General features: G+C 43.7%; 1 protein-coding gene across 1 annotated transcript in view; it reads right to left on the bottom strand.

Moving 5' to 3' along the window:
• Positions 1-2,743, bottom strand: part of LOC143292452 (uncharacterized) — a 40,759-nt gene extending 38,016 nt beyond the window's left edge. The window contains exon 1 of the mRNA XM_076602740.1: positions 2,034-2,743. Within this exon, the coding sequence (XP_076458855.1) occupies positions 2,034-2,103 (70 nt within the window). The 5' untranslated portion in view covers positions 2,104-2,743. The remainder of the gene's footprint in view (positions 1-2,033) is intronic.
• Positions 2,744-14,506: the final 11,763 nt, after the last annotated feature.

Below are 14,506 nucleotides of genomic sequence, written 5' to 3'. Positions count from 1 at the left end.
TCACACCCACCACACCACACTGTCACACCCACTACACCCACACTGTCACATCCACCACACCACACTGTCACACCTACCACACCACACCCACCACACAACACTGTCACACCCACCACAACCACACTGTCACACCCACCACACCACACTGTCACACCCACCACACCACACTGTCACACCCACCACACCACACTGTCACACCCACCACACCACACTGTCACACCCGTCATAACCACACTGTCACACCCACCACACCCACACTGTCACACACACCACACCACACTGTCACACACACCTCGCCACACCGTCACACCCACCACACCACACTGTCACACCCACCTCGCCACACTGTCACACCCACCACACCACACTGTCACACCCACCACACCACACTGTCACACCCACCACACCGCACTAACACACCCACTACACCCACACTGTCACACCCACCACACCACACTGTCACACCCACCACACCACACTGTCACACCCACCACACCACACTGTCACACCCACCACACCACACTGTCACACCCACCACAACCACACTGTCACACCCACCACACCACACTGTCACACACACCTCGCCACACCGTCACACCCACCACACCACACTGTCACACACACCTCGCCACACTGTCACACCCACCACACCACACTGTCACACCCACCACACCACACTGTCACACCCACCACACCGCACTAACACACCCACTACACCCACACTGTCACATCCACCACACCACACTGTCACACCTACCACACCACACTGTCACACCCACCACACCACACTGTCACACCCACTACAACCACACTGTCACACCCACCACACCACACTGTCACACACACCTCGCCACACCGTCACACCCACCACACCACACTGTCACACACACCTCGCCACACTGTCACACCCACCACACCACACTGTCACACACACCTCGCCACACCGTCACACCCACCACACCACACTGTCACACACACCTCGCCACACTGTCACACCCACCACACCACACTGTCACACCCACCACAACTACACTGTCACACCCACCACACCGCACTAACACACCCACTACACCCACACTGTCACACCTACCATAACCATACGGTCACATCCACCACACCACACTGTTTATATTGTCACGCCCATCACAACACCATCACACCCATCATGACCACACTGTCACACCCATCATAACCACACCATCAACCCATCACAACCACACTGTCACACCCATCATAACCACACTGTCACACCCATCATAACCACACTGTCACACCCACCATAACCACACTGTCACACCCACCACAACCACACTGTCACACCCACCACAACTACACTGTCACACCCATCATAACCACACTGTCACACCCATCATAACAACACCATCACAACAACAACACCGTCACACCCACCACAACCACACTGTCACACCCATCATAACCACACTGTCACACCCATCATAACCACACTGTCACACCCATCATAACAACACCATCACAACAACAACACCGTCACACCCACCACAACCACACTGTCACACCCATCATAACCACACTGTCACACCCATCACAACAACACCATCACACCCACCACACCACACTGTCACACCCACCACACCCACACTGTCACACCCAGCATAAACATACGGTCACACCCACCACACCACACTGTTTATATTGTCACGCCCATCACAACAACACCATCACACCCATCATAACCACACTGTCACACCCATCATAACCACACTGTCACACCCACCACAACTACACTGTCACACCACAATGTCACACTACAGTGTTACTTCAACCACAAGCATACAGTCACAAAACTGTCACATCCACCACACTTTCACACACAGTCACACACTGTCACACCCACCACCACCACCACGACACGACACTCTCACACACATCACAACAACACAGTCACACACTATCACACCCACTACAACCACACTGACACAGCTGCCACTTGAAACACCCCACCATCACCATCACCACCACCATCACCATCACAGCCACAATATGAATCTCACCTGTGACAAGAAATGCTAGCGTCAGCAGCAGAGTCTGCAGCAGCACCTGGGACTTCTCAACAACTGCCATCTTCAGTCATCTGCCAGGATCACCTGTTTCACGAAGAAGCAACCTCCGAACACCTCAGTGCTTTCAGAGAGTGACACCCTGTCACACCTACATTCGCGAAACAAACACACACACAAATCCTTCAACAAACCAACAACAGATGCGTAAACATCCGTGTTGTGCAAAACCAGTCTGTTGTCAGTACAGTGCAGCGCTTTGCCTTCTCTTCTTCGCACTGAGTTTCCCTGTTCCAAAGTCTGTTCTTTACTTGTCCTCTCTTTCTTTCTTTCTTTCTTTCCTTTCCTTTCCTTTCTTTTCTTGCCCTGTCACGGCGCGGGCAGCACAAATCGATTTCTGATCAGATTGGCTCCATCACACCATGTCAATCCACAAGCGGGCCACTGACTAGACGACTGAAGGGAACGAAGGAATCCACTTTGTGGCGATGCACAGAGAAAGGGAATGAACACTCGGGACACAGAAAGAGAAGAAGAGGAAAGAGAAGAAAGCACAAACAACACAAAAGCAAGTAGTTGGTCCTCAGTGACCGGGGCGACAGCTATTACTTCACTGCTTCGTTCACGGGAGCTGAAAGCTTGAGGAGTTTCAAAGTTCGGGGTATGTGGGGCTAATAATACACACACACACACACACTCACACCCACCCATACACACACACGCACCACACTGACACACCCGCCACATACTTGGGTTGTGTGTGTGGTGTGGTGTGGGGTGGGGTAGGGTGGTGTGGTGTGGTCGCTGGCAGCAGAGGTGGGAGAGTTGGTTGTGGGTGGTGGTGGTGGTAGTGGTACACACTGGGAAAGAGAGAGAAAGACAGAGAGAGAGAGATAGAGAGAGAGAGAGAGAGAGAGAGTCCCCCAAAGTATCCCCCAAACCTGTTCGCTGGTTTTTCGTTTCTTCCCTCTTCAGTCATGTGCAGGGGTAGGGTGAGCGGTGGGTAGGTAGGTTTTGGTTGGTTGGTTATCTGTTTCTGTCGGTCTGTCTGTCTGTCAGTCTGTCTGTCTGTCGGTCTGTCTGTCTGTCGGTTTGTCTGTCTGTCCGTCTGTCTGTCTGTCTGTCTGTCTGTCTGTCGGTCTGTCTGTCTGTCTGTCCGTCTTTCTCTATTTTACCCCTCTCTCACCCTCTTTAGTGCGAAAGCTGAGTGTAAAAAAAAAAAAGAAAAAAAGTACGTTCCTTATTTGTTACCTTCGTTAATAAAGAATGTGTCCTCTCTGTCTCTGTCACTGTCTCTCTCTCTCTCTCTCTCTCTCTGTGTCTCTCTCTGTGTCTCTCTCTGTCTCTCTCTGTCTCTCTCTCTCTCTCTCTCTCTCTCTCTCTCTCTCTGTCAAAACATGGATGCTTTTTCATACCCACATTGTTGATACTGTCAGGCTTTATTTTAAAAGCCAACACAAGATCCACACGCCTTCTTTTTCACCCACCTCCACGCACACTGTACAGTGTAAGGAACGCCTTTTATTCTTCCTCTGTCCCTCCCTCCCTTCCTGCCTCCCTCCTCCTCCCTCCCTCCCTCTCTCTCTCTCTCTCTCTCTCTCTCCTCTCTCTCTCCCCCTCTCTCTCTCTGTCAAAACATGGGTGCTTTTTCATGCCCACACTGTCGATATTGTCAGGCTTTATTTTAAAAGCCAACACAAGATCCACACGCCTACTTTTCACTCACCTCCACGCACACTGTAGAATGTAAGGAACGCCTTTTATTCTTCCTCTGCCCCCCCCCCCTCCCCCTTCCCCCTCTCTCTCCAAACAGCTCAGTACAAACTACGTGGTTAGATAGGTTTGCCTTTTCTTTCTTCTGCAGCCGATGTTGGAATCTGTTTATCTGATGGAGTTATTGTTGGTCGCTACCATTTTGCTTCAAGGAAATCACTTTGTTTTGTTTCAATATTTGCTTTCATCATATTCATTCGTTTATTCAATGTTGTTATTGTTATGCAATGAAAATATGTTTACACATTCGCCCATGTGATAAGGACGTCGTGGCCAATGACATTAAAGTGTCACAGCGTCAAAAAGCCTCTCTGTCTCTGTCTGTCTGTCTGTCTGTCTGTCTGTCTGTCTGTCTGTCTCTCTCTCTCTCTCTCTCTCTCTCTCTCTCTCTCTCACACACACACACACACAGACTGAAATACGTCGTGTATAAAAAATTAGAAAATGAATATATCAAATACTGGAAAGAGAAAAGAGAAAAAACATTAAAGCTAAAATTTTACAATACGATTGTAGCAGAGTACAAAACTGAAACCTACCTTTTAAATATATCAGATACAAAACACAGACAAGCTTTAACGAAACTCAGAATAAGCGCGCATGACCTAAAGATTGAGAAAGGTAGATATTTAAATATTCCACAAGAAGACAGATTATGCAACAAGTGTAACATCCTGGAAGACGAAATCCATCTTCTTGATCATTGTATTAAATATAAAACCTTAAGGCAACAATTTTTAAAGGATATTCAAAATTCGAATAACACAGGACATATTCCCAGTCAGGTGATGCTAACAGATGATGAATATATACAAACAAGATTAGGAAAATTTGTGTATGAATGCTGCTGCAATTTACCGCATTAACTGATTGATAAATTGTGTGTTTTTCATTCGTTCATTCATTTACCATTGCAATTGTGTCTTATAAACCTTACGGTTTCATGACAATAAAATCTATTCTATTCTATTCTATTCTATTCTATTCACACACACACACACACACACACACACACACCTCTGCCTCTGTCTCTCCCTATCACTTCCCAACTGTTTATTTTCCCAACTTGTCTGTCTGTCTGTCTGTCTGTAAAACATTGTGCTATACAGTGCATTATTGCAATGTATTATATTGTATTGTATTGTGTTGTATTGTATTGTATTGTGTTGTGTTGTATTGTTGTGCCTGTCGTGTTGCATAATACTGCATGGTATTGCATGCATTGTATGATATCAGGTCACACCAGACTCGCTTCTCCCTGTTGAAATTATGTGCGATCTTGTCCAATCACATGTCGTCTCAAAAGTACAGCGCCACAGCTCTCCCCCCCCCCCCCCCCCCCCCCATCCCCCCCTCCACCCCCGCCCTTTTTTTTTAATCTATCTTTTTTTCTCTCTTTATTTTATTGTTGCCGTTTGTCTTCTCCCGCCCTGTACTGGTGAGTGTCTCAACCGACGGCCGGGCGTTCTGGTTTACCGGCCAAGCGCAGAGATTTAAGATGCGTTTCATAAAAGGAGGTTTATACCGGAGAAAGAAAGAAGACTCTCTCTCTGTGTGTGTGTGTGTGTGTGTGTGTGTGTGTGTGTGTGTGTGTGTGTGTGTGTGTGTGTGTGTGTGTGTTGCAACAGACTATACTCAGGTGAAAAATATATAAATCGTTCGGAGCAAGTAGGCAAAATCACAAACAAACAAATAAACAAAACAAAACAAAACAAATACCACCACCACCTCCCCCCCAAAAAAACAACAAAAAACAAACAAAAACAAAACAAAAAAAAACACCAAAAAAAACCCAAACACACACACACACACACACACACACACACACACACACACACACACACAAACAACAACAACGAATACTGCGTTGGTATCATGCTGTAAATTTATTCATCAATGTTTCTATATGTATGTATGCAAGTACAAGAGTATTCAATGCGTGGGAGTTGCTGTAGTGTTTTTTTTTTTTTTTTTGTTTTTTTTTTTTTGTGTGTGTGTGCGTGCGTGCGTGCGTGCGTGCGTGCGTGCGTGCGTGCGTGTGTGTGTGTGTGTGTGTGTGTGTGTGTGTGTGTGTGTGTGTGTGTGTGTGTGTGTGTTTTAATAAATGTTTTATTACACTCTTGGCAGTTTCTTCTCTTAGATTAAACATGCTTTGCTCTCCTTCTGAGAACTGAGAAACATTGAACATATTATCATCATCTTCATCATCAGATGGAGAACATGCGAAAAGAGTACACCGAATGATGCATTTGCCGATACTTTTTAGATTTTTGTTGTTGTTGTTGTTGTTGACATCCTGTATACTCTCTCTCTCTCTCTCTCTCTCTCTCTCTCTCAGTCACTTTCAATTTGTATTTCGTAAAGAAAGGACTCAACACGTCTATTATGATAATCATTATCATCATTACTACTGCTAATATTACTACTACTACTACTACTACTACGACGACGACGACGACGACGACGATGACGACGACAACTGCTACAACAACTACTACTACTACTGCAGTAAAAAAAAAAAAAAAAAAAAAAAAAGGGTGTGAGGAAGACGGCACAGCTTTCTCGGCAAGACCACACTCCACAGTAGATAATAACGTTCCCTCCCGGCACAGCCAGTGTTTGACAATGACCTGGAGATCGTCTAGGTATGCTCAGGTTTCCTCACCCCCCCCCCCCTCTCTCTCTCTCTCTCTCTTTTCAGTCACGATTCCCGGCCTACGCCTTTTGCTCTTCTTCTTCTACTTCTTCTCCTTCCTCTTCTTCTACTTATTCTTCTCCAGGATAGGGTACACCACTCCAACTCAAAGTAATGGAGTCCGCCCAGTCAGATACCAACCTCTGCTGCAGATAGCTGTGTCAGTCAGAAAAAAAAACAAAAAACAGCTGCAGTCGTGGTGCTGATTGGGTCGCTGTAATGGTTCAGTTGTTTGATTGGTTGGTGTGCGTTGAAAAGCGTACGGAAAGCATGTGGAAGACCGAAAAGAGCGCATGCGTGTTTGTGTGGTTTGAGTTTCAAAGGCTGGTGTGTGTGTGTGTGTGTGTGTGTGTGTGTTTGCGGTCCTTCTCTCGACCTCTCTGTCACACACACACACACACACACACACACACACACACACACACACACATACACGGATGTACACAAAAGCCACAATTTTATACTGTCAGAGAGGACGAAGTTGGGAGTGTCGTGGGGTGTAGTGGTGGCGGCGGTGTTGAGCAGTTTCGTGGAGCGTTGAGTGGGGAGTGACTTCAGGGGCCAAGGGAAGAGAGAAAGAGGGTGGGGTGCCGTGGGGGTGAGGGGAAGGGCTGGGTCGTGTTGGTGGGGTAACATTTCAAGGTTACTGAAGCGTTGAGCAAGTTGAATGGTAGAAAGCGGAGATGCGTGTTAGGAAAGATGGTTTTTGAAAAAAAAAAAAAAAAAGCAAGAAGAACACACATACACAAATAAACGAACAAAGGTGTAGTTGTTTGGCTTCAAAACAAGCACAGCAGTGTGTGTATAGAAAAAGTTCATTTGGCGAGACAGCTTAAAGACGCTTTAACTCAAGACTTGACCAGTGCGTTCAGTTTATGCGTAGGTCAAGCATCTGCTCCTCTTTTTTTTTCTTTTTTTTTTTATAAAGCAGATGGTCAGTTCGTATTCTTTGAGGCCTCCTTGAAACAAAGAGAGAGAGAGAGAGAGACCCAGTCACATTTATCCCTGCTTCAGTAGCATTCCAAACACCAGCCAAATACCTGGGTATATATGTTGATCAAATCTTGACAATGAACGAACAGATTTCATTCTTGTGTCGCTCATGTAACTTTCATCTTCGTAGGCTAGCCTCAGTCAGACCCCACGAATCAGAGAAAATTATGGCTCAATTGGTTTCCTCTTTCGTCCTGACCAGACTGGATTACTGCAATTCCACTCTTGCAGGTTTACCATCTCACTCCATCCACAGATTACAGATAATTCAGAACAATGCTGCACGACTGGTTCTCGCCCAAAAGAAATCTGATCATGTTACACCTCTTCTGAATCGGTTGCACTGGCTTCCAACTGAGTCCAGCATTCACTGTAAGTTAGCAACACTCGCCTTCTAACATTTTGACAAGTCTCTTCCACTGTATCTCTCCTCTGTACTGGAAACTTACGAACCGCATAGAACATTAAGATCCAGTTCTGAAAAGCTGATTATAGTCCCAAGGACTAATCTGAAATGCGATGGAAATAGGTCTTTCACGGCTCAGGTTCCCCAAGTGTGGAATTCTCTACCTTCATCCAGTGCCACCCATACAATAATTTTTATATTATTTGTATTTTATATATTTAACTCTGAGAATGACAGATCTCTGTTCGTCAGTCAGTGTTATAAATCCCCGTGTGCATAAGTGTGTGTGTGTGTGTGTGTGTGTGTGTGTGTGTGTGTGTGTGTGTGTGTGTGTGTGTGTGTGTGTGTGTGTTTATCTGTCGGTGTCTGTGTGTATGTCTATGTGTGTCGATGCGTGTGCTTGTGTCTTTAAAAGGCGGTGTGCAGAAAGAGGAGAGAGAGCGAAAAGAAAGACTGATTAAAACATACTGACAGTCAGTAAAAATATGAACAGAAGTACATTTAATAAGTCGATAAAATATATTTGAACATTGATCACATCTGCATAACACACATCACAATAAGACAAGACACTTTATAAAAAGGAACACGAGTACCAGCACACAAGACACTCAAGTTAATGCAAAAAAAGATTTACACCTGTACAATAATAATCATATTCATATAGTTCATACGTATAGATAGTACATAAATGTACAATAATCATATGGCATGTAAAATCCCTTTCTCTCGTTCACACACACACACACACACACACACACACACACACACACACACACACACACACACACACACACACACAGTTCAGTTCAGTTACTCGAGGAAGCGTCACTGCGTTCGAACAAATCCATATACGCTACACCAAAATCTGCAAAGTACATCCCTGACCAGCAGCGCAACCGCGCGCGCGCACACACACACACCCACCCACCCACCCACACACACACACACACACACACACACTGTGATAATGTATCTTCATTTTTTTCTCTCCTGCTTATAACACTGTTTACTTTTAAATTACTGTGATTTTATCTTTTATTTATTTATTTATTTTTTTTTTTTTTACAGCAGAGGCAGGCATCACCACCACACTGTAAATGACGTCTCTTCATTTTGGTGGGGAGGGTCAACACATGGGACGAAACTCGAAATAGTATCAGGTACAACAATGGATTGTCACCCTTTGAGAGGATTCCAATGGACCCCAATGGCTGGCTGAGAAATCAGTGACACCAGGCTTGTGGACCTGGCTCTGTTGAGCACCTCGGTGAAGGGAACGTTGTCATGGCCTGACATCACCAGGGTGTGTCTGAGGCAAGGTGGACGGGAGTTCAGTTCACTTCTGAATTGAATCGTCCTCATATGTGAGGAAAATGCTGTTGTATCCCTGAAAAGTAACATATAGGTTATTTATGTAAAAACATGTTTTTTTTCCTATACTCATTTGAAATAATCAAAGAAAATACATTTTTTTACATGTATTCTTTTTCCTATGCTTGTTAGTATATCAGTAATTTGAAATAATTTCTCTCACTATCACCTTAACTCTCTCTCTCTCTTTCTCTCTCTCTCTCTCAAAGTGTCGCTTATCCCTTAGTAGTTTATTCTGCTTCAATTATGTTTTTCCTTTCTGTTCCATTTTATCTGTTTTGCACCAGTTTTGTTCTGATTTGTACCTACTATGTCACTAGAGCTCTACAGCTAATGACATTGAACATTTCAGTGTTCAGTGTTCAGTGTTCTCTCTCTCTCTCTCTCCCTCAAACGCTTACACGTAAACATTACAAGCCATTCATAATGATCTACTGGAAAACAAAACGACAGTTGTAAATTAAAGACAATAAGAGATCAGGTTTGAGGTTCACATGAACAGACCGTAGTTTTACACAAGAAAATATGGACGTAAACATCTCTCTCTCTCTCTCTCTCTTTCTCTCTCTCTCTCTCTCTCTCTCACACACACATACGCATATATATATATATATATATATATATATATATATATATATATATATATATCATTGTATAACATGCTTATCTGTCTATATAGCTGACTATCTATCTAGCTGGGTAGGCAGCAAACACACACACTGTTGACAAACGGATGTTCTTGCCTACCTCATAGTAATCGTCGTTGTCGTCGTCATAATCAGCTGCAACCAGTCAAGCAGCTTTGGCTCATGATGTTCACTGTTTTCAAGCGGAGGAGGACATTCCCCATTTCTGAGGGTTTCTGTAGCGTATATGGATTTGTCCGAACGCAGTGACGCCTCCTTGAGCTACTGAAACTGAAACTGAGGGCTTCCCACTTCAGGTCAGTCTGCACACACACACACACACACACACACACACACACACACACACACACATGATAAACTGGAAATATTATGGTCTGACTTACATCCGCTTCTTTTATATGACGATACAGTAGAGAACATGAGTGAAAAGAGAAGAAAGAAGAAATGCAGTAAGAAAAAACAAATCGGAAAGAAAGATGGACTCCGATGATCTATTCATATACTTGTAGTTCTAGATCCTTCGTGAATAGGCATGTGAAGATTTGTATGTATAACAATTCGAAAAACATGATAAAGAGCAGGTGAATGCATCAACTTGAACATCTTCAGATGAAAGGTATGAAAACAAAGATACACAAATTATAACCATTTCAGTAGACGTTGACGATATAGAGACACTCAAATTTGAATTTTTGGTCGAATAACTTTCGCAGAAAAGTACGAAATATATTTGAGAGAGAGAGAGAGAGAGAAAGATATATATATATATATATATATATATATATATGTGTGTGTGTGTGTGTGTGTGTGTGTGTGTATGATGGGGTAAAGAGAGAGAGAGAGAGATGATGGGAGAGAGAGAGAGATATGATGAGGTAAAGAGAGAGAGAGATGATGGGAGAGAGAGAGAGAGAGAGAGAGAGAGAGAGCTCTCACTCATGTGACCTCACAAGCCTCACCGATAGTAGTCCGCCAGCATGGAACAGTCGTTGCTGCCTGATCTGCCCCTCCCCTCCCACCCCCAGTCTGTGTGCAGGGTCCTCCACCAGCAGACCCTGAATGAAGGTCTTGAGGGGCTGGGAGAACATTCCCAGCCTGAAGTGAGTCAGCCCCGGGGCCATGAGGAATCCTCCCCTGGACACAACAGGACACACAACACGTACAGTCTTTGCTTCTTGAGAACCTGCATCTTGTAGAAACTACAAGCACAACAAATAGTAAAGAGTGGTAACTCTCTCCATTCACAAGGATCATTTCATCTCCTGGACTTACTGTTAATTTCCAGTTGAAAAAACCCACCAAGGCAACCATGTGTTTGTTCTGTATTGTCCATGTGTTCTGTGTGGCTTGTTCAGGATTAAAGAGGCTATGCCAGTCTTGAATGAAAGCCAGTTTGTGTTTGCACATTTCTTCTGTCTTTGCTGCTGTGTGCACATGTCAAATGAAAGGTATAAGGACAGGCCCGGCGCTTCCTTTTTTGAGGAAGTGTCTGGGTTTGTTCCAGTATACCTTTTATTTACCTGTGTGCTCGCTGAATCGGCAGCGTAAGCAGCACTGACTTGAAGTTGTGTACCTTGTGAATGGAGAGAGTTACCACTCTTTACTATTTGTTAATCATTTCATCTCCTGGTCATTGTTTTAATTACAAGCAAAACTTTTTTTTTCTTTTGTCAGAATTTTTCTCAGCATTCATTTCTTTCGATGCCATCGAATCACATTGTCGGCTTGGCAATGAGTTCTGCAAAGGAAACGAAACGATTATTATTTACGAAAGGAAAAACACATGGAGACTGATATGATGTAACAATGTATCTGTAAGTGTGGATAGTTGGTTTCATTCTGTCAAAGTGGATCAGAATGTCAAATTAACACACACAATCACCATGTGTTTTGCTGTGATATCTGATATGTTTAATATATATCAATTCAAAAAAAAAAACCGACAAAACAACAAACTGATCTATACAACAGCTATGTTTCTGTGCTTTCTCTCTTTTTCTTGACAACGTGGTTGTCATAAACACACCTGTAATATGATACAAAAGAACACGCTACTCTATATGCTGTTCGTGCATTCCTGTAACATTCTATTGCATCGTAGATATTTTAAGCCCAACTTAAGTTCTGAAGATACAAGATAGCTATAGACAGCTCGGCAGCCAGGAGCGCCATCTGACGGCCATTGAAGACCGTTTTGGCCCTTGATGTGTTCCTCTCTCTCTTCTCTTCTTCCTCCTTCATTCCCTTTCAATCCCTTCCTATCTGTCCATCGTCAGTCAGTGTCAGCTCCCGTTCCTGTGGCCTCACAAGCCTCACCGATGGAACAGTCGCTGCTGCCTGATCTGCCCCTCCCTTCCCACCCCCAGTCTGTGTGCAGGGTCCTCCACCAGCAGACCCTGAAAGAAGGTCTTGAGGGGCTGGGAGAACATTCCCAACTGAAGTGAGTCAGCCCCAGGGCCATGAGGAATCCTCCCCTGGACACAACAGGACACACAACACGTACAGTCTTTGCTTCTTGAGAACCTGCATCTTGTAGAAACTACAAGCACAACAAATAGTAAAGAGTGGTAACTCTCTCCATTCACAAGGATCATTTCATCTCCTGGTCCATTGGAATACGCTCTAAGGGAGACAAGGCCATTGTGTACTTGATACTGACTCGAGTTTCGCCCCCTGAGTTGACTCGTTCCACAATGTGAACCACTGAGTGTGGTGTTGATCTCTGTCTTTTCTAGAAAAAAAACAACAACAAAAAACAACAAAACACAAGCACACACACACACACACACACAACAACAACAAAAAACAACAACAACAAACAAACAAAAAAACAATCACGGCGACTTCCATAACCTGAAACTGCCCGCGAAGGTTTTTTTGTGTGTTAGAAACAGAATGAAAACGAAATGAAGAGCTATAGCTCTCTGTGTGTGTGTGTGTGTGTGTGTGTGTGTGTGTGTGCGCGCGCGCGCGTGTGTGTGTGTGTGTGTGTGTGTTTTACAGGCCATATGATTATTGAACTATTGTACTATGTGTTATCTATATGCATGAACAATACGAATGTGAGATTATTGTATAGGTGTATATCTTTTTTGCCATGACTTGAATGTCTTGTGAGTTGGTACTCGTATTCCATTCATAAGGTGTCTTGTTTTATTACTATATATGCAAGTATATTCTACCGATTTTTCATTAATGTACTTTCGTTCATATTTTCACTCACTGTGAGTATATTTTAATTAGTCTTCCCTCTCTCTCTTTCTCTCTCCCTCCCCCCCCCTCTCTCTCTCATTATTCTGTCTCCACTCCTTTCACTCTCTCTCACTATTTCTCTATCAGCCATCCGCCTTTTACAGACACAAGCACACGCATTAACACGCATACACATACACATACACATACACACAGGCACAGACAGATAGACACATAAATGCGCGCGCGCACACACACACACACACACGCACGCATGCACACACACACACACATACACTCACATATCACTGGTACGTTCAAAGCTAACTTATGCACACGAATTTTTTTTTTCTGTACCAATTTATTTGTTGAAAATTACCAATACGCATGGTGAAAATTTACAAAGTGTGGATAGTAAAGCATACAAACTTTCTATTCGAGTTCCAGTCCACGATTCAGCTTTAAAACATAAAAAGAAATTAAAATATTACCTTTTGAAGAACAGGTGAAGCTTGCATCAGCAAAGTATATCTTGAGAAGTGCAGCAGTTCAAAATTCAGATACTACCGAGATCAGTTTAAAATCAAACATTCATTTCCCAAAAAAGAGCTGTCCATTCACTAACTCACAACTACAGGTACCTGTGGCATATCCAAAACATCAGGAATGAACCCAAATCAAACTGCCCCTCGGTTATCATACACGAAAATACCTAAATGGAAGATGAACAACGAATAGTTTTCGTACAGAAAATTCAGAACAATGCTGCACGACTGGTTCTCGCCCAAAAGAAATCTGATCATGTTACACCTCTTCTGAATCGGTTGCACTGGCTTCCAACTGAGTCCAGCATTCACTGTAAGGTAGCGACATTCGCCTTCTAAAAATTTTGACAAGTCTCTTCCACTGTATCTCTCCTCTGTACTGGAAACTTACGAACCGCACAGAACATTAAGATCCAGTTCTGAAAAGCTGCTTTATAGTCCCAAGAACAAATCTGAAATGCGCTGGAAATAGGTCTTTCAGAGCTCAGGTTCACCAAGTGTGGAATTCTCTACCTTCGTCTCTTTGAAATGCCTCTGATCTACATTCTTTTAAGTCAGATCTGAAAACATACCTTTTCCGAAAGCAGTCTCGTTCTGGGCAGAACAGTTAAACCAAAGTATGTTGGTTAGCAAGTATCTTTGAAGAAGTGTTTTTGATATCCTTTTTAATGCATTGTGTATTTTATGTAGTTTGGTCTTAGATATATCCCTTTTCTATCTGGTTATTTTTAATCCCCACATGTATGTGTGTGTGTGTGTGTACGCTGTTCTGAGCCTCATTTACTAGATAGTGTTTATCATCGGATTCATTTCTGAGGGGTGCTTTTGATTTATATGAACAC

The sequence above is a fragment of the Babylonia areolata genome, chromosome 18 (assembly GCF_041734735.1).
Source record: "Babylonia areolata isolate BAREFJ2019XMU chromosome 18, ASM4173473v1, whole genome shotgun sequence".
Taxonomy (NCBI): Eukaryota; Metazoa; Mollusca; class Gastropoda; order Neogastropoda; family Buccinidae; genus Babylonia; species Babylonia areolata.
This window is presented reverse-complemented; position numbering and strand designations above follow the sequence as displayed.